The sequence below is a fragment of the Macrosteles quadrilineatus genome, unplaced genomic scaffold (assembly GCF_028750875.1).
Source record: "Macrosteles quadrilineatus isolate MER2022 unplaced genomic scaffold, UCM_ALF_1.0 Scaffold_2__2_contigs__length_208266976, whole genome shotgun sequence".
NCBI classification, from domain to species: Eukaryota; Metazoa; Arthropoda; class Insecta; order Hemiptera; family Cicadellidae; genus Macrosteles; species Macrosteles quadrilineatus.
Genome location: NW_026542595.1, coordinates 127,514,795 through 127,537,878, shown reverse-complemented (window position 1 = coordinate 127,537,878; position 23,084 = coordinate 127,514,795). Strand labels below are relative to the sequence as shown.

The 23,084-nt window shown below is 31.0% G+C and overlaps 1 protein-coding gene across 2 annotated transcripts in view; it reads left to right on the top strand.

The window, feature by feature from the left end:
* Positions 1-23,084, top strand: part of LOC128986074 (uncharacterized) — a 141,516-nt gene that overhangs the window by 100,716 nt on the left and 17,716 nt on the right. Inside the window, exon 1 of one of the 2 annotated variants that reach the window (XM_054406181.1) lies at positions 13,700-13,808. The exons of the other annotated variant lie outside the window; for it this stretch is intronic. Coding sequence (XP_054262156.1) covers positions 13,802-13,808 — 7 coding nt within the window. The 5' untranslated portion in view covers positions 13,700-13,801. Of the gene's footprint in view, positions 1-13,699; positions 13,809-23,084 lie in introns of those variants that run through there. 2 annotated transcript variants of the gene reach the window in all.

Genomic DNA, 23,084 nt, shown 5'->3' with positions numbered 1-23,084 from the left:
GGCTGTATTACATACGTTAATTGGTGGCCGAAAGTTACGTTTTGCTGGCGATGCCAGCTGTCCATAATTTGGGGACCGAGCAGGTTTTTACAGGCCGGGGCCGCAAAATCAGCTGTCCGCTTACTTACTTAAAACATGAATGCATTTTAAATACACAACCAAAATCCATAGCATTGCAATAGAATTGTGTTATTGTCACCGTTGCCTAGCAACTATTTATTTTTATTTTTGCTGATTCCTCAAATTATTTCTTCACATAACCTTAAAGTTGTAGTTGTGTTGACCATCAGTGTGCATTATTATAGTGGTGAATAGTGGTAATAGGGTAAAGTGTGGTGAAAAATAGTGTTCGTACCACGGACCGAAATGGTTTTGCAGCTCTCGATCATTTTAAGTTCTCGACTTCGTCTCGAACTTAAAAACTATCTCGAGCCGGCAAAACCTCATTTTCGGCCCTAGGTACGAAATATACTATTTTTTATACTTACGTATTTTACCGACCACCCTTAATAATTATAACCTAACCTAAGCTAACCTAAGGCTGGTTAAGTTAGGTTGATTTTGATTTTGGATATTAGTTGAGTTAGGTTTAGGATGATTTTGTTTTTAAACTAATTAAAAACCTTTTGCAAGTAAACTTATCAGTGTGGTATAATACGTAAGATCCATATTTTTAATTAAAACCTTTTTTAGGTAGAAAAAAGGAAAAAAACTGATGCAAACCTGTCGACTAAGCGAATTTCCATTTGTCTGAATTGATTTTCAATTAAATATATTTTAATAATATTAGGTTTAACGAGTACCTAGGTTTGCTGCTACAAGGAAACTAATAAAGTGTGTTTTTTAGTAAAATATTGATAGCTTAGTACAAAATAAATAAATTTGCTAAGTTTTGTTAAAATATATCCATAAACAAGCAAACTACAACATTTGACAATATCCTCCTTAAGAATAACATGGGAATTTTAAATTTACAATTTTTTAAATTTTCTCCGTTACTAATAACTGAACAAAAATACTTTTATATACTAAATTATTTGTTTTTTTAAGCTCTTTAAAAAGGTCTAAAGAGAAATTGGGAAACTTTGTGTTTTGAGGATCAAAAGTGAGAAAAACCAATTTTTACCCCATAAAACCCCCCGTAAAGCCCCGTTCCCATGGTCCGATCATGCTGGTTCGCGAACTCATTCAAGTTTATCCCGCTTTACACCTTTAAACCAAATTTCATAAAAATCGGACAAAAATTACTCAAGTTATTGCGTTCACGGACGTATATATATAAAAATTTGAACGATTGGTGTTTTTGGCCTCTGGGGACATCAAAATGAAAAAGTAAATCGGTCCCGGGTCTAGGTCTTACCGTGCCACCTACGGTAATAGCTACTTCCCTATAGGGAAATTCGCTAAAAAATGATACGATCAGTTTTTGTAAATTAAATTAGGTTTCATCTTTAGCTAAACGTCTTAATTTTTACGAATATGTTCAAACAACTTATCCAACTGAGCATCAATATAGTTTGTAGTGGTTAGGATAGTAACATTCTCACTGTTTACACCTCAGTGACGTCACTGTATTGTAACACTAACGACGACGATTAACACGTGTTTACCTCTCAACCTTGTAATTAATGTGGAAGCCAGTGACTGTGTAATCCCTCCTCTGTTTACTTGCCTCGCAAGGTATGTGATTATTCGCATGAAACTGTGTGACTTAATGTGCTTCATATTCTACTTTCATCAACTATGCCTTCAAAACACTCCAAATTTATAGTTTAAACTATTAAGACACATAATGCTGTTATTTTTTTTACCTTTCACCAATCGTTTTCATAAAGAAGACTCCAAACTTTCATCACTAGGGCGTAAAAGATACTTTTCTTCCGTGCTTTAAACTGTATTATTCGTAATTTTGCAGCTTAATTTAAGAAATTAAAGTTAAATAAACGTCTCCCAATTACTTCCAACTGGTTTTTAATTTTGATTATTAAAACAAGCAGCAAATGATTAACTCATATTGACTATTACGATTGTGTTAATGTACATTATCCTATAGATATGTCAAACTATTAATAAGAATACAACAATAAGCTACAACAGATTAAAATAATCGATACATTACTTCGATACATGCGATTCCTCATCGAAATTTACAACTGAGTTTAAAAAAGGTGAATTTAACAACTTAAGCCTAAAAGATAGAAAAGGAGCTCCTTTGGACCAGCAACGCATGAATGTATTAAAAATAGCTGTTTTAGTTGCAGTATGACCAAAATTACTTATAACAATAAAAAAGTTTTCACTCTAAAATATTTCATTAATTATTTTCACACTAATTATAGTGCGTGTCTAGTTATTCTTATTCAGTACTAGTATTTAACAAAAGGAAGTTAAATGTTTTTTTGGGATATTTTTGAAAGCTTAATAAAGTAAGAAGTAGAAAATCATAAATATGTTTGTGGAATCGTTTTTAATTCAGTTTAAAAAAGCCCAGACAGTAATATAGAAGCCGTACCAAACAAAGGAAACCACAAAATTGTCTCAGTAACAAAGCTTCAGACATCATCCCCACCTTAAAAAATTTCACAAATCGCATTGTTTTGAATTATTTACATTTTAAAACTAATATTTGTTCGATGACAACTATTTTCTATATAGAAATGTATTCAGCGTTGATATATTTGCTGGATAAGTGACTGTGGGAGTGACACTTATTGGTCGTTACCACTAGTGTTGTTGACGTCTTGTCACTTAGTATCAGATACTGCTCATCATGTTGTGAAGATATTTCGTCCAATTTACGTTCACATCTTATTTTATAAGTTTTTCGTCTCAACTCTAGATTTTAAAGCTAAAAACTGTGAGTAAAACATAAGAAGTGATTAAAATTACAGTAAAGATTCTATATAAAATTCATACAAGTTATTCATGCTGTTTAATATACCAAATTCTCAGAGGAGGGTTAATATTGTTGTAAGCTTAACCTGTGTAATCATCCCGTGTAAGTGTTTACCTAAACAAAGCTGCTAATTTGATACTTGGAAACGTAGAAGAAGGATATGTACACGTTGTTAAGAAAATACAGTATTTTCGTTATATTAATTTAAGTGTTTATGTGAGATTAAGAAACGAATGTCTAACATTTTTGATCGAAGATCCTCGAGATAAAGTACATGAGGAGATAAAACTTATAGGACACTAAAAAATAAGGAAAACTAATATAGAATGAATAAAAATTAACGTGTAATTTTTTTTCTCACCTAAACTTAAATGACACTTAAATAAAAAATGTTCTTTAACCAATACATTTGAGTATACCTTTTTAATCCTCCCAGACTCTGCTCAATCAAAATAATAACGTAGCTTAAATAAATGGCTATTGAAACTTATTAAACATTTTCTTGAACTGTTTTAGAAACTATGATACAGTAAAACAAAAAACAAAATTCTACAGTCACACTAAGCTGATGGGATTATAGGTGACATAGCTAATTATAACGATTATACCATGTGTTATAATAATGGCATGATATTGATACCCTAATGAAAGGTTTATTTACTCTAAAGCTTACTTATTTAAGCTTACTTATTTTAAGCTTATTTATTGGATGCTTTACTGTGGCAGGATTATTTACAAACAATTACACAATGAACTCGGTATAATTAGACTAATTGTAGGTGTCAACGCTAATGATAACGATTATACCAAGTATTGTAACAATGACATTCTATTGATGCTCTGATGATGGGGTTATTAACTCTAATGCTTACCTTACAGGAGAAGTTATACTGATATAGAGTTACTAACAAATCCAACTATACAATTAACAACGTATAATCAATTGCAGGTAACTATGCAAATGCCAATGGTTATATGAATTGTAATAATTGTAACAATGACATTATCTCGATGCCTTGTAACATAATAGTAGCACACTTTATAATGCTACACCAAGACAGGAAAACTAATGGATTTAATATAGTGAGTTCCATTTAGTGTAATAATTGCAAATAATTATGCAAATTTCAATGATTATGTTTAGTGTCATTGATGATGGCTTGGTAATGTACGATTGTGATAACGGATGTGAATCGCTTAGTTGGTAGCGTCACGGACTTCGGGTCCTAGTTACCGATGTCGTAGGTTCGAATCCTGTTACTTCCATCTACTTTTTATCAGTAAAGCCTTTGTTGTGTATCAGCTCACCCTTTGCATTCCATGCACACGTGGCCCATGTGCAAGGCTAAATGCAAAACGAAAGATACCATCAACCTCTTTTTGTTAAAGAATAAAAAAACTAAGTTTTTATTTTAAAGTTGTCTTAATACCGATTTGACTTGGCTCTCATGGGCATTCCGTGAATTTAGTCAAAGGAGAAGGTTAAGTTTAAAGCAAGTATGCTTCTGACAATAGTGCTATAAACACTTTGTCAGTGGATGTTTTGTCTCTGAATATCTTTCCAGACCTTTCAGTTGAGCTTTGTTTGTATATTTTTCTTTGTTTCTTTTAATAGAGAATTTAAAAGTTAGTATTTTTTACGTTCTGTTTTGTTAGGCAATAGAAAATATGTCATAACATAATTATTATTTACTATTAGTTTTTTAGGTTTAATAATGATAGTGTACTAAGTTCGGGCAGTTTTACCTATTAAAATGCAAATATTTTCCCACTAAGGCTTTCCCACTAACAGAAAAAAAACTTAGTACATACATTTTACAAATATTATTTTCAAAAAAATCTTTTTCATCAGAGCTCACTAGGAAAAGAGGAAAACTTTCAGAACGACACAAATAACAACCAATCAAAGTAACACTAACAACCACTTCAATAGAGTGATTTTATTCGACCCATGACACCATTACTGTTTAAAAACTTTGTCCACTTATGGTGTCTTGATTGTACTGTGCGGCGTCCTTCAAAATCTTAACAGAGAAAATCTTAACACTCATTCAATTTCGTACAGATGTTACTCCGCGGAACAATATATAAGGTTTTTGTGAAATGTTATAGATGTTAAAGTGAGAAGGGGAATAGATAATTATTTATACGTGACAACATGATTTTGTTAACATAATTGTTTATGAACATTTGTATTTTACGTATGCTCTTACACAATGTTTATCCCTTAGTCACTTAATATCTATAGTCATAGACTTGTCTAGTACACAAGGCCGCGGCGAGCATTATTGTGTTATTAGAGGTGGCTATGCTATAGTTATTTACTCTATAAACCCCTGTGTTATAGGTAGAACCTATAACACAGTTTGTAGCTTGTATCAGACAGCTTTGTTGATTATAGAGTAGTGCATCAACTAAACTCAATCTCTATTCCATTACGGTTATTGTATTACCATGCACATTTAACGTATAATAGAGTTATGCGGACCTTTACGAACGGTATGCACTTTTATTTCAGTTAACGTTTCTTTATGCGTTGTACAATCTTAACACAACCATAAAAGTAATATAGTTTCTAGGTAGCAAATGTTTCTAATCTACAAGAAATAAGAATATGAAGCATGTGCTTGTACCTATACAATTTTACAGGGTTTCATTGTCATTGTAAATATATCTAAATTGATTGACTATTCATAGGTATATGTAGAATTAAATAATAATTTATATCAACAGTTAAATATCAATCATTAAACCTGAACAGGTGATTTTTCATCATTGAATAAAAATTTAAACAGCGTTTAATTACGTTTCTTGCTGAAACAAATCGTCTTGGTGAATAGCCTACTAGTGGTGACAAAACACAACAAAAGGGAACAAACGAAGGTTCAATGATAAACAGCCCTACAGACAAAGCATTTACCGCTCCATTGTCAAGAACCTTCCATGAGCATAACCTTGGTTGTCTTTGGAAATTACACTTCAAAGTGGCGATTAAAATTAAAGTTTGTAAAAAACGTTAAGGCTGTACACCTAACATGAGGAATTCATCTGATTTTGATTATCACTTTTTTGACTAAAATGTTATTTATCATTTGAATTGAAGTACCAGTTGGAAGAACATTGTTCTACAGCATTTCTTGTTTAGTCTCAGTGTAAAGGTCAAACACTGTATCAATGACCATAATAAAATTAGGTATTTGTGTTCGCAAAATCGGAATTGTATTCTTTTCGTATTTACTATTCCATTTAAGTATAGCTTGAATAAATAATGAAATGCTATAAATAGCATTTTTTTTTTCATTTAAAGTGCACACCTATAAATGGATGGTTTATACCTCCAAAAGAAACTTTTGATATTAGTTATCTTAAAATAACTTTTTGTCTATTTTTAAAAACTTATAATACAGTACCTCAAATTTGGGCTGCTAAAAAATTTGAATTATACAATGGTGTGCTGTAGCTACATTATTAAATATTTTTTCCAATGTTAAAGTTTTAAATCATTAGAGTATAGGATCTAGACATACTTTACATTTACATTTTAATATTTTTTGTATATTATGTTTGTTGTGGTATATTGAAGAAACAAAAAGAAAATTGTGAGTATCACGGCTTCGAGTATATTTTATATTTCAGTAAAGTTGTGTTTGCTTCTAATTGATTTTTAAAGTAGGTACTGCAAATTAAATGTAAATAAGAAGCATTGTAATAATTCGGTGTTTATGATATGAGCATAGTTAAAAAATGAAGCTTTTGATTCCATGAAATGTCTGACTTTGAGAAGTTGAAAGGCAACAAGTGGATAATTTATCACTCAGTTGGAAACCCAAGAGACAAATTACAAACACCAAACCGAGATAAACTGATAATTTTAACTCCACTTGCTCCTTTGATGTACAATATACTCCTATACCTTATTGTTCTAAGAAAGGAAACATTTAAAAACTAAAATATGCAAGCTTTAAAATTGTAATTTTTTGCTAAACTTCAAGGTAGTCCATAGATGTGGCCAATTTTAAATTTATATGTTGTGTTTTTAATGTATTGTTTTTTTTTACATTAAAGACTCTTTAACCTTAAAGTGAATTGGCGTTTTACATAAAACCTAGGTTTGGTTAAACTTGGTCTATCGACTGAGAATTATTAATGTAAATCACCGTTCAGTAAATGTACTATAGAATAATTTAGCGTATAATATACACACTGATTAGTTGTGATAAGTATAAATTGATTAATATCCTTCAGTATTTAATTTTAAAACTAATGTATAACACAGGAATAGTGATTTTATTGTAATTTATGGCAGTTTACTCGTATGTACACGATATTAGAGTTACCTAACATCACAATTTTCAGGTCTTTTATAGTCAAAAGTGCATTTGTGGTATTTTCATGAGAAACTAAATATTTTTGAAGAGAAATATAAAAAAACTTGACTAACAAAAATCATCATAGTTAAAACTAGATAAATAATGAGTTTGTTGAATCACTGAGAATTCGCTTAATATTTTAAAACGTGTCTACTCACTTAGATATTAATTTTAATTTTACTTATGTATTCCGCAAACTCAGCCTGTAGCCAAGTAACCCATACATCACCACTAGTAATGCAGTAGAGCCAGTGTATAAGCCAACTAAGTTTCATAGCCCCATTTATATGGAAATGTACCAAGTTCGCACGGTTTAAGAGCGAAAGCCAACAAAAGTTGGGCGTTTAACGTAATTTGTGTAAACGTATTTTAATATTTGAAATACAATTATGCGTCGTTCTACTTTATTTATTTCACTTCATAGAGCAAAGTTTTTTTTATAGATATTACGGTCATATTTAGGAAAATTGTTTATGCTTTTTTAAGTTATTCCAATCCAGTGAAAGTGCATAGCTGAAATCATATCTTAGATGTAATTATATGCTTGACATGTAAAAATGAATTAGACTGGCTGAAACCTTTGAAGATATCAATAATTAAATCAGCTGTTTAGGGTGACAAAGATATTTTTACTAACTGAAACAAGAATTCAAATAACCCTAAAAGGCATCCCTAACACTTAGTATAACCAATTAAAAGTGTAATACCATTTTAATATTTGAATATTAAAATGAACGATTGGAATATTGATGAAGACTATTATAACCTTTACTCCTTTTTAATGATAAAAATACATTTCCTAAAATGTATAAACACATCTTCTTGATCAGCATCATACGTGTTATTAAATTACCTGAAAGTAAAAGAAAACACGTAAAAAAAAAACACTTGTAAAAATATATTTACTCTTATACTGTTTACTCATAAGACAAATGCATATGAAAGACAGTAAGTTGTGATCGACATTCTCCTATTGGGTCTGATGATGATTAGAGTGTCCAATCGAAATCGATTACCACTTACCATCTTTCATATGTATTTACCGTCTTGTTAATAAACATTAGAAGTGTAAATATATTAGTCTATTAGAAGTGTTATTTTACGTATTTATTTTACTGTCAGGTAAAATGTTTACAATAAGGTGAGAGATGAGTAAAATTCAAAGAAAGGGAAATAGTCGGTGCTTTCCCCGATTTTTTAAAATTAAAATAAATTTTTAATATGGGGAAAAATTGGAAATTTTTAAAAAACTACATTGTTAGTTGGTATTATTTGTGTAAAACATTTTTTTGTTCAGTTAATGCTTTCTAAAACATTCCGAAAACCTCTAGAATTGCATAAACGGTTGTCCTAACTTCCAAAGTGGGAAGTTATTTTTCTTAAAGTTTGTTTGGATTGTATAGTTATAGTTTAGTAACGTACACAAAGTTTTCGAATCTTTTATGAATAGAATGTTCATTTAAGTATAACAATATATGCTTGATATTTTCTAATATTTAGACACATAAGAAGGCAACTAGTAGTTTTAGCGGCTTCTAGATATTGTAAAGCACTCTTTAGCAAGAAATACAACCTTATAAATAATATAAAAACGGGCTTTTCCTGTAAAATGTTAATACAGTTTTTGCATAGGGAATAATGATGAATCAAGGTAATGAATGTGTTGTTTTCCTTTTAGTTTAATGAAGCACCGCTGGAGGCCGCTTGTCTGGGATTTTCTTACGTCGTTCATTATATCGCTTTATTACAAGACTTTACTTTCATTATTTAAGTCAACAACTGCAAACTAAACTGTATGCCTACGCTTCTTTTACAAAGTTTATTGTAGGAGAATGTAGCAAGTGGACTTAAAGTGGAATAAAATTTCATATAGAATTGTACAATATTATCTGAAAACAATATCTAAAACATAAGGTTTTTATAAACATTATATTTATCTTGTGTTATCACAGTTTATCTTAGGAATACAAAATAGGCTACTTGATTGGATACATCTTAAATACGGAATAAAACAGAGATTAAAAATTTGATGACTTAAATTTTACTGAGGACAAACAAAAAATTCAGGTGGATTAAAACATGATGATTCTTTAACAACATATCCTATGGCACGATATCACAGATACAAAAATGGTACTCCTAAAAAATGTATAAAGCGAGATGCAGATTTTTCGACAGTTGAAAACCAATTTCGGTTGTTAATGAATATTACCAATCAACGCTTGTAACAGGGTTGTGATATAATTCCAATATAATGCATCTAATAATCCTACATAAACCAAATTTATTTTGATTACGTAAAGACAATTTATTTAAAGTTTGTTCGTATAGTATTTACTATTTTCAAAACAATGTTTCATTTCAAGGGAGAAGTCTAAATACAGACTTCACGTAACCCTCATGGGAATACCGTGAATTTAGTCAAAGGGGAAGGTTAAGTTTAAAGCAAGTGTGTTGCTGACAATAGTGCTATAAACACTTTGTCAGTGGATGTTTTGTCTCTGAATATCTTTCCAGACTTTTTAGTCGAGCTTTGTTTGTAATTTCTTCTGTTTGTAACCTTTGAGTAGAGAATTGTCCACGATCGTAGTTTGTTTAGTGTTGTATTTGATAAACAATGACCCCATTTCTTGGGAAATATACTACCAAATACATTTTTTTCAGGTATAATTTTATTATTTTGTCAGTTTTATAATGAGAGTGTGCTAATAGTCCGGACTCATTTGTCTTGTACTAAAATGTTCAGTATATAGCTAATACTAAATAATTCTCAAAGAAAAGAAATCATTAGAGCTAATTGTAAAAATATGGTAACTTAAAGAATGATAATATAAATAACAAATGACCAAAGTCACACTTACAAACACTTGAGTTTTCACAATTCCATTGAATTATTGCACGATTAGATGTAATTTCATTATTTTAATAGAGAGAAATATCATTTTAATTTACTGTGGTTTTGTTTTAGGTTGGTGAAGAAAAGGTCCATGTAGAAGACTGAGTAAGTAGATAATTGAAGGCAATTATATATACAGTAAAATCACTAAGGGAAATGCTGCTTAAGGAATTTTTTCAGCCAGAATAAAGTACAGTACCAAAATAATTTACTAAGCGTATTAGACATATTTTATGGCCAATTAAAGGGATGAAAATATGAAATCATTGTTATATGCGATGCACGAACTCTATTTAGGCTATAGGACGTATCATGCATACGAACTTTATAATACACGGCTTGGCTGATACAGTGTGTCGTGATAGAATTTTAAACACGAGAGTTTACTTAAACCCACGTTTTACCAGGAAACTGACGTCTAAATAAGCTTTAACCTATTACGACAGCATTTAAACCAATTTGTTTTAAGTTTAAGTTAACTTGTTCCATAAAAAGTTATTATTTATGAGACAGTTATTTGGTATTCCTAATGGTGCGTAACTGTATCATACTATATTTTATATTATTCATCCAGTATTGACATAAAAATTGTACTCCCTATTAAACCAATGGTGCAAATAAAATTTATTTGGTCTAATCATTTTTGATTTGTTTAGGTAATACTGTTACTATTGATTGATGTATTTTTGGCTATTACATTTGATCGAACTAATTAAAACAGTAGTAAAATATGACTTATTTTGTAAAGATATACTGATATTTTGTATATAAGGAAATCTTTCTATCACCATTACAGAAACTATGTTTAAAGAATAACGCCCATTCATTTTTTTATGCCTACTTCAATTATTTCCTCAAAAGGATGTGTAATATTTACATTTGCTTATTCAGTAAAAAACCCACTGTATTAAAGAAGTAATTTACTCTACTAGTAAACCCTACTAATAAGTTGGGTAAAAGACAGATTTTGTCTATTAAAATTCAATTTATGAAAACGAAGATTAATTGTTTTTATAATTTATTATCATTGCATTTAAGACTTCAATCATATACGTGCAAAAAATATTTAAACAACATTGTTAGCTTTTAACATTGTTAGCCCAGGAAGTACTACCGAGTAGTCTTTGGCAAATAAACATGTGACTTTAAATATTTAGTGAGATAAACTCTGCAGACTATCAAATCCCACGTGATAACAGTAAATGTTCTGCAAGTATTTCCGATAAACTGAGTTTCTCTATTAGCGCCCGCAGCTGCTTCGCTTACTTTATGGTAATCGTGGTATCGACTCCTCTGATGTCTTTGTTTGCCTCCCTTAACCTGTAACATGTAAAATACGCTGTCAATTAGGATTGATTATTGGTATCATTGTGGCATTAATTATATTTTATGTTCAAAACTGTTAACGACTGAACTAAAAACAATAAAGTCTTTAGTTAAATTTGAGTTATATACGATTAAATTATTTATTACCTTAAAATATATAGGTAAATAACTTATTGGGGACCGGGAAATAGGGGTTGAAATATATGTATGATTGTGGTCAAGTTACGTACTTACTTACTTACTCCTGTGGCCATTGAAAACCAAGGCGGTCTTTGACTTCACTAACCATGTGCCTCCAGCATCCTCTGTCCTCTGCCAGCTCCAGGTCTCCTCCCATACTCCTTAGGTCCTTTGTAACCTCGTCAATCCATCTCATCCTTGGTCTTTCCAATGGCCTCCTTCCCTTCGGCGTACCTCTTATCACTTGTTTTATCACCTCTGCGTTGAATGTGGCCCAGCCACCTCATCCTTCTACTCTTAACCACCCCCACAATATATGGTTCCTTATATAATTCCCTAATTTCCCTGTTTTTTTTTTATTATTCTCCACGAGTCTCCGTCTTTTATGTGGTCAAATTAAATATTAATTTTTTCTTAATAAGTAGGATATTATTACTATTTTATGTATTTTAATGTATTCCAATCATTAATGAATAAGTTAAAATATTGTATTAGTGATATTCCTTGACCACTCACATTTGCAGGAAAAATCCGTTAAACGAATATTTTGATCCATCTTAAATTTAAATTTAGGTATTCCCATCATCGGTAGACCAAAATGTAAAAAATGTAAGGAAAATGTAAATATAATGATTGATAACGAATATTTATATTTCTTATAATTTGAAAATCATTGAGCCAATATTTGAACCAAGAGTCTCTATAGAAGTCAGCCAAGTTTCTGGGGTTGATTTATATGCAGATGTATTCCTCAGTTGGTTCGGGTAAGAGCCAAAATCACTTCTAACGGAATTAAAATGTCATAATGGTTTATTAATGAGCGATTCACAAGAAATATAAAGAGTTTTTAGACATTAAATATTGTTTAAAGATCTGAACTGCTATCTGCATCGTCAATATTTGTTCAATAGATTTTCTACAAATTAATACATTTACACTTTATATGAAAGATCTGATACTCAGTGAACACATTTTTAGTAAGGTAAGACTATAACTCACCTTTATAACAGCTTTGACAAAAGGATGCTTCATTCAGTAGTTTTTAAAGTTTTAAATTCGTTTTCAGTACAAATAAATACTTAACATGCTGTTACCGTTGGTGTCTTTAAAATGGTTATGATGGTTGCTGGTTGAACGAAGAGGTTTTCGAGCCACAAGTAAATTTGACTTATGTAGAATTTCACTCAACCAGCTTACGTGTATAGTAAACTTATTTACTGTCAACAATGGCAAAGTCATAATACTTAAGGGACTTTCGTACTCATTAACGAAAATCTCATTGTTTAGGGTAACAATTAAATTTAAAATCGTTAAATATAATTATCAACCAAAACGCATACAAAATGGTTCCAGAATGCTGCGTAAGACATCCAAATGCAAATGCTATATCAAGGGAAGATTAATTCAACATTGAGAATGTGAAAGGTTGATATAGTCAACAAGTGGTTGTAATGTATCACACAGTTGGAAACTCTAGAGACAAATTACAAACACTAAACCGAGCTAAATTGAAACATCTTATGGTTATGTACTGTACAAGAGTTTACCCTACTTACGTCTCATACTCCCTGGTAACACGATATATTTATATTTTATATAGCGTACATAGGCTATAGTGATGTTTCATATATAGAGTTGTCAACTAATGCACAGTAAATCACAGTTAACAGTAAATTCTTTACGTTTTTTATTCATGTTGTACACAATTGATATTGCATTATCCATTAGAAAAAAACATATAGAAATTAGAATAAGAAATTGTAGAAATGTCAAGTTACACATCTAAAGAGTTTTTACCACAAATAATACTCTAGTCACATTATATTTATAATATGCCAACAGATTATAAACAATCTCACCGTCAGTTATGACACTGTGACAACCTACCTATGTTAGCCCTTGGAGATGTTGTGTCATATGACACAGTCAGGTATCAGGTGTCAAGCTGTGTCAAGTGCCACTCTCACATATTGCACAGCTGTGTCACTGTCATGTGTGATTTGGCTGAGCAATACAAGCGTCTGCATCCTAGGGGAATGTTAAAGAGCGTTCATTCAGTGTTGTCTTACAAGTTTACAGGGAAATATTTACAACAGAACAAGTACTGTAGGAAGGGTTTTTCGTGCTTAATTTATGCTGAGTAAGTGTAAATTTGATTTTGATTTTTTTTATACGAGATCTCATCATTTGAGTTGTAAAATTTTATAAAATAATTTTCATAATTTGTTCTATTTCATTTTTATAAGCCAATTTGAGAAAAGAATTTGAAGGGCAATATATATTTAAATTGTGCAGATAGACACAGCATTTGGTTATTTGTGATGTTGTGAGCTATACTGTTTACCCTTGAATTTCTTATTCTATCTTACACAATTTTGACTTTAGCTCTAACAATATCAAGCACTGACGATTTTCTTTAAAATTATATAAACCTCTATAAGCAAAAAGTCAGTTTAACAAAGTTCGATTTCATAAAACTCAGATTTAAGCTAATTATTCTTACATTAACTTTACAAATCTCAAAACATAATTTTTACTAGTTATCACACAATGTGAGAACACCATTATTTGTATTGATATTGTTATTAAGAAATTATCAAATAAACGGAATCCATTGGTCCACCACATATACTATTTTAGGGACTTACAGGGTCATCAGTCTCTAAAGAGATTTTTTTTTATGAGCTTTATAAGTATAGTTGTTGTGTAATAGTTTTAAATTACTACGTAGACTTGCTTATTCTTATATCCAACAATCTATATACTTTTACCTACGGTAAGTGTAACTCTTTTCAAACTTCTCTCGAACTTTTAAGGCCATGGTTATGTTTATTAATAATACAAATTCATCATTAAATAAACTGATTATAAAATACAGCTAAACGGATTCTTTACAGCATTTTTCTACATAACGTAGGCCTAATAGCATATGTGGTATACTGTTTAATGGATATAATTATTATCATTGTTCCTTTGTGAAGGGCGCCTATATAGTGTGTTGCTTTGTGTAATCAATGAAGCAGACAAACGCAAATACAGGCAAGTGCCAATACCATACATATTCTAACTAAAAGTTAAATTGATAGGAAATTTGTATAGTACGAGTATACTAGTACACAATAAAGTTCTAAACAACCCTTGTTTTTCATATATCTTTTTAAAATTCAGATGTTCCCATTATTAAATACTTTTTCTTATTACATATGTATGTGTCAGTAATAAAGCTCGATTTATAGAAAATTCAGTTAAAGTCTATTCCTAAAAATTACAATGTAAAACGATACACCAACTATTATTTAGGACTATATGACAAAATTCTATTTATATTGTTATACTGTACGAATTAAATCCTTAAAATTTATGGTTGTAAAGCTACGCTATCTAGATGCCCAAAGTATCTCTATATAGTTTATCTATATACTGTACATGATTGTATATCCACATAATTTACGAGTATATTACTGACTACGATCCATGGCTGGCTATTTTGGTTAAAACTATCTGTTTTATATTAATCTCCCTCTACTGTATTTGAAAATATAGCTCACCTCCTAAACTTAACTGGCTTAAACTTAATTATTTGCAACAGACTAAAATATTTTTAAATTTTTCCCTGACGTGTTATTAAAACATAAAAATTATTATTAAAATATCTATTCTACAAATCGATTAACACACTACACATTGCATATCTTTTACCATCCTTCAGTATTTAACATACAGTATCTAGACTGCTGAAACCAGTGTCGTGTCAATTTGGAGTTAATTTCCATATAAATGGCTCGAGCAAGTGGCTTACCGTTACAAAGAAGCTTTAACTAGATTCGCGTCTAGCTTTAAACACTACGTTAGTTAGTGATTTAATCATTATTTAAATTAAGTGAAGAGCTTACGCTGCAAGACTATGGTGTTTTGTATATTTCATCATAAGGGGCTACCCATTTTTACTCATCACTTTCGATTTTAACCCACGGGACGATATTTATTTTTGTCATACTGCACTACTATCAAAGCTAATAAGAAGCACTACACTATTAGCAAAGCTAATAAAAACAAATTTTTAAGAATATTGTTTTGGACCTTTTCCGTTAATTCACTACCACTATTTTTTAGAGCAATAGATTATTATCAATATGAGTGGTAGTGAATTAAACTTTGATTAGTTTATGGAGTCAGAAAAACATAACCTAACCACATTCCACTAGTGGTAGTGAATTAACGAAAAATGTACTTACATTGTTTCTTTAAAAATTGTTTTTGACGTTCTTCAAACTGTCTTGCTATTCAAAGCGAATACCCGTTACCGTAATTAAATTGCAACTTGTAATACATAGGTAATAGTCTATGCAAAAACAATACAAATTTAAATTATACAAATGATTGATATTAAATTTTTTACATAGTTTAAAATGCACTAAACTATAGAAAAAAATGTTGTAAAATAGCAATAGACATCAATACGTCTATAAAATTAGATTTTAATATCAATACAATTTTGCCATTGAATATTATATTTTTGCTGCAGAAAACTCAATAGTTTCACCTCATTATCTCAGCTACACTTAACTAGGACACATGTGTATACTTGTTATCATGACACAACCCTTGTTGAACAATAGCCCTGACTTAGCCTCTTTGACACCACGAGTTACGTCGTATCATAGACGGTGTTGTTTATCTAAGTACGAGGCATTGTCCCCGTTTGTCACGTCAAATCGCGCCATTTGTTCCTGTCTTTGCTCGCCCTCAATGGCACGAGATTACAAACAGTGACAACCCCAACAACAATGGCCCAACAACCACATGTTACGAACAACAGTTGCACTACACAACATGACCTTGAGAAACCTCTTTGACTTTTTATTTCATTTTATTATACAACTAGCTGTACCCGCGGGCTTTGCCCCGTTTAACTTCACAAGTGAGTTCGTTCGCATGGCTCAATCTCGACCTGGTTGAAGTTCGTTCGCTACGCTCACTCACCTTTAGGTTGGAGCTCGTTCGCTCCGCTCACTTACCTTCAGGTTAGCTCGTTCGCTACGCTAACTCGCTTCTAGGTTGAAGTTCGTTCGCTACGCTCACTCACCTTTTGGTTGCAAATTGGCTGTAGTCATAAATAAAAAAAAAAATAGTGCTGCACCCTGTTGGTAATCCTTGTAACTTTAATGCTATTAAACATCATAGAACAGAACCAACTTGTTTAATTGAAACAGCTGTCAAGCAATTCCTTTTAAATATGACAAATCATAAGGTTAACCTTGGAGACTCCAGAGCCACTGGGGTGGAGCCCGAAAGCCCAATCAGAATAAAGACTAGTTAGTTTTCCTATTTAATGCCCAAAGAATCGGTGTACCGAATTTCAGCCTCCTAGGTAAATGGGAAAAGGGAGAATTATTAGTGATGAGTGAGTGAGTGAGTGAGTGAGTCAGTCAGTCAGTGAGGGCTTTGCCTTTTATATATTTAGATACCAACAGCTTACACCATTTTACATCTTTTAAACATATGTTTCAGAAAGCCAAAAGATAAGACAAATTTGTAGACGGATAACAGAGATACACTTTGAAAAGAACTTTTTCATATACGTACTGTATTATTTAAAATGTATAGGGTGTTCCATGAAGTGGCAGATGTTGTTCCAGCATTGCAGATATCTATGATACAGCACATCACACATTCTCTATAATTTTTTTTTTATTAATACATAAACAAAATAGTTCGAGACCGTATAAATGTTTAGCCTAGCCAGTAAAATTAAGCAACACAAAAGACATATATTCTACTTAAGAACATCCAAAACTATTTGCCCTTTTTAAGCTGCAAGTTGTTTTTAGATATTTAAGGGTAACTATAATATTTATTTGTAGTATGAATTTGCAATCTGCGTCTATTGAATGTTGAATCATGGTAATACATCAAAAAATTCATTATTTATACTAAACTCTTTTGTGCTGTAAAATGCAGTCATATTATTAGTTTATGACAATCTCAATTATATAAGTCATTATAAACACCAATTAATATCCACTGTCTAAAACGAGACAGGAATCCAGTTTGGGCTTATTTGTAGTGGTGAGCTACTTACTCGTGCTATTTATATGGAAATTAACTCCTAAGCTGGCACGAAACACGTTTCAACAGTCTAGATAATGCATTCTAAATACTAAATGTAGTTACAGGTATTTATATACAACATCAAGTAACATAATAAATGGGTTAGAAAAATGTATACATTTTAAAGTGATATAGTTTTACCAGATATACATTTGTTAGCATACTTTATCACTTTTTCGTATATTTACAACAATACCTTTTAGTTCTTTTTTTGTTTTCCTATGAAACACTGATATTTATTTTAATCAAATAACATAACCTAAAAATGGCAAACGTAACTTAAATGATATTTTATATGCAATCAAAAAGTGCATTTGTGTGCTATGATATGTTAATTATGGTGGTAGGAACAACATTGTGTGTATTACGAGCACAAAAAGTCAATGCCACTCTCGAAATGAATAGCCACACGATGCTTTCGAGTGGCAATGATGTACTTTACGCTCTTAATGCCAAAATAGCTACTGTTACAGGAAGGTAAAAAACTTCAACAACTAGTAGTGTCAAAATAATCTATTCATAAATCTTTTCTTTTACCCATTTTCAATATTAAAACAATGGTTTCTAACGCACTAACGTTAGCACTCACATTCTTAACGCTTGGTTTAGCAAGATCAAGATATTTTGTGAAGAAATTTTGCCTCTTTCATCAAAAGAAGTAAATAAATACATTAATCGATCAGCTAAACTTAAACACAATTGTTACAGTGTTGAACGAGGAGGCAGAACTTTTTATAACCAATTTTGACCCAAACAGTAAACATTGCTCGAGACCAACAGATATAATGGCTACACATTTGACCGCAGCGGCCTATCGCACAGTGGTTGGTTTGTATTAAGTAATCAAAGCAAAGATTGTTCTAGATTGTTTCAACAAAGCCCGGCTTAGTTTGGTTTGCTCTCACATGAAAGTAAATACTCATTTAAAGGTTTTGCTTTCATGCAGAGATAATTTGATTCAGCTTAAAGTTATCTATTTTATATATTTTTATTTCGTATAATATTCATTAAATGAATTATATGTTCATCCAAACAGAGTATAAATAAGTCTACATTGGGTTTTTACTCTCAATTTAATAATTACAGTATTTTGAACTAGTTGTTTATCACTAATTAAAACCAATTTATTGAGCATAATTTTATATTGTAAATCAAGTAAACCACTGAAAAGAAGCTATGTTTTCGCTGGTGAACACATATTTTGGTAGTATAAATGGGGAATTAAAAATAAATTAGACGAAGACGTGCTTAAGTAGATACGGCGAAAGCCTCAATTTTCTTTTTGGTTTTGCATGGAACCATAGCCGTTTCTCTAAAATTACAGTACACTCAAATCACATTTTTTACTTTGCCTTGTTCTAAAAAATTCTGAAAAAACTTTCTTCATTCAATGTATCTTCATTCAAAAGTGTCTTTTTTTAAGTTATTTAATCACACAAGTTAGGCGTTTATCTAAAATTATTAGGCTAAGTTATATGCAAAATTCTGTTACGTCGTAAGTTATATTGCCTTGTAGATGAGGACGAGATTAAAAGGTAGAAATTGAATAATTTTAGGGTATAAATAATTGGGGATAAAATAAATTAAGAACCATCTATATTTAGGCCTTAAATAAATACAATATTTCGAAAAATGGAAATATCCTTCCATGAATTGCTAACAAAACCAAAAAAAGCTTAGTAGTATTAATTTAGTAGTAAAATTCTTTGACTTTCTGTAGTATCCAAATGTTTGATACAGTTCTGACTTACTTTTGTCTGCAAGACTATTCCCGTCACTGGCGTGTTTGTAGCACTTGAAAAGTTTACCTGTAGTGTTTGATTGCGAACTGACATGAAATACGTCTAAAACTCTGTAAGTATGTACGAAACAACAACTGTTTACACTTATTTGCAGATGGTTAAAGTGCATTTGTCTTTATCAAATTATTTTAACCTGTTATTTGCATTAAAACCAATAAATCATATTTAAAAAGTTTTCTTCAAGCCACCACACCAACTAAATGGGTACAAGTTAGGTAGAAAATTATAAAGAGGACAATTAAAAATGGTACAATACATACAAAATGTTATCAGTAAAAAATTATCACTAGTTTAAAAAGCTCCACACAAACAATAATAGGCCTATTTCTAGTTCTTCAGACTTTTTAAAAGATTTATCTCCTACAACTAAAATGAACTACTACATTTTTTCGACTTGTTTGATCATGTTCAGTTATAAATAAAAAAAACGTCGACATGTTTCCAATGCTTTACTACGAGTACAGGATTATTTCAGGTGACTATTTAAGTCTACTGAGGATAATAGAAACTGAAAGGGATTATAGCTAAAATGTTTTATAATTGAAACATAATTATAGTTTGAATAAGTATAAATGTGTAAGTCCTGTTGGAATTTTTTCTCAAGAATTGGAAATAACAGAACAATTACATTTGTACACATAGTGTGGCATAAACTTGGTTAAAATGCATTTATTTTATAACCACACATTATGTGGTTTAGTTTTTTGTATACAAACAATTTTTTTTTGTTTATTTTGTTTACCATATACGTATGTATTTATTTTTGTCAAGGGTCCTCCCAAGTTAACAAATTATATAAAACAACTCAAACACAAAACAACGGATTGTTATCGAGAATTATACACAAGTAACACGTGTAGTGTTATTAATTTCTCTTTACACGCAAACAATTATATAAAAATGTTAACATTTTAACAGCAGCAAACTATGAAGATGTAATCCCTGACAAGATTGCTCGGTTAATTACTAAATGTAAGGTTCAAGAGGAGGCCAGTGGCTTACCACAACCATTAGCATCATAATGTGTTAATACACTACCTCATGTGTACCCTGTAACGTTGTAGTTTAAATAATTAGTTGTAATAACTAATTAATTTTATTACTTTGTCAATTGGAGGAGGCGCAACATAGTTGTGGATTCTCGAAGGATGTGTACGTAGAAGTGAAATGATTTGTTTAGCTTCGTTCCTTGCTACCAGCTTTTTCCAGCCAGGACATAATTTTGTTATTTAAATACATGTAGGTAACACAAACGGTGGTTAGTGTATTGGGGATTTATATTCTGTGTTAATTTGTCATCACATAGCATTTTATTGAAACAAATTTCGTCTACATGAATATCACTAATATAAAACGTCAACTTCTGCTGGACACGTAAGTTAAATTATTCTTTCTATCATAGTGTTAAACGTTATTTTTACCTGACCTACCATATGGCATTGCGACGACCCAGCCATTTAGTTTGTATCAATATTAGTACGTGTTCCGTATGGACTTGATGGGATGCTCATCTAAATATTGCTGTCTAGCTGTAGTGACACTTTCGACAAGCGCGCGACCAATAGTCTAAAAGCATGATATTTCATATTTTATTGTATTTTGCTTAGGAAAAGGATGTTAATTTCCATAATCGTGAAGTTTGTCTTTGTTTTTTAAAACAAAAGGTTTAAGATACCCTAGTTTCGATCCTGATTACCAATTACTTAAATGCCTTAAAAGTCTTTTAGTTATCGGTATAAAAATATTTTGAGTCATATTTCCTTTGTTAAATTTTAATCAAAGTAGATTTTTGTCCAATACGCTCGTATAATTTATACATGTTACATCATAACGTAGAACCACTATAGGGGGTTTTTTTACCTCACGATATAAAACACAATCCAAGAAACAACTTGGAATAACATTTTGTAATTTTAGTTCTGCCTGTTAAAACTTCTTCTTGTTTGAAGTTTGCAAACATGATGAACGGTATCTTTCCTAATGATACCCAGAGGCACTGTATTTGTCTGAACTTTTCTACGTTTAACAAAAAACAAATTAAAAACAAATCAAGCTATACAGTAATATAATGGTTCAGTTTTAAAAATATGTATACTTAGTCTCATCATAAACTCAATTTTATGTTACAATATGGTTACACTAAATGGGATACATGTTTATTAGTGAACTTTCCGTCTCATCACTACCTCAGCAACGGAGTATGTTACTTCTCCTGTTAAAGTGAAGTAGAAAGGCTTTTTCTACTTATTAATAATTGATGAGATTATATTTCGTTACTAGTCCGGAAAATAGGCGATTACCATACGTGTACGGCAAACATATTTTGGACGATTGACGATATTTTTCACCAAACAACTCTAAACTAACGTCACAATAACCTATCACTACGCATACCTTCCAAGAGAGGTTGTTTTAGTTAATTTTTTGTTGACTTATTGCCAATTTAATCAGCTGGTGTCCGGTAAATACTCATTACAGTGCAGTAGTAAGTAAAGAAACCCAATTCGATTAGGCAGGTGGCAAACATATTTTTTCGTAAAATTTCATGCGTGGAAAGTCTATTGAAACAGTGCAGTGTGGCAAAAACTATTTTAAACGAGATCTTGGGCCGTTGTATTCAGTTGAACCAAACTAAATTATTTAGTTATGGCTATTTACTCAGCTCAAGACAACACTTATTAACTAACGCATTTGAAGTCTTTATTACTGTAAAAACTTCATAACCTCCACAATTAAGACAGTTCTATACCCTGTTTTGTTAACGAATCAATACTGAATAAAGTGAAACTTTTGTTGCACCAAACATTTTTTGTCGTTGCATCCATTTAAACACATTGTGTCTACGTCAAGTGAATAAACCGGTGAGGTTGAGCATGTGGTGCAAACAGTGGAAATCTTCCAACCATCCAATAGACACATTCCCCTTACTTTACTAGCGCCCGCAGCTGGTTTAAGCTACTTTATGATTATGGTTCTGTTAGTGGCTTTATTGATGTCTTTTGGGTCAAATCCGAGATAAGGTATCGAAAATACATTTGCTCTTTCAATACGTACTTTGGATGTAGTCGTTGTACCCATTAAATAATAATATTTACAATAATCGTTGTAAAAAATTGTATTTACTGTTAGGGACACTTCTCTTATGTATTTGTGTACTTTTGATTTAATATTGGGTGAAAACAAGAAGAAAACAAAATTTTTTTTCAAAAAAGCTTTGTTAAAGCGAGTGTTAGGTGTTAAAGGAACTTGAGGATCTTTATAAGGGAATTCTAATCTTCCTTCCACGACCATTTTAGTGATCACCCGGTAAAAAAGTACTTTAAATTACCATAGGTACTAAAACATCTGAAAATGTATTTTTTTTATAATAGTACATTAAGGGAATACATTTTTCTTTCACCAGCCAATTCACTGAATGTCTAAGGTTACCAAATATGTGTTTAGATACTTTAATTATATTGTGTATGTCCTTTATGTTACAAATTCATTTGCGTAGTTTTCCA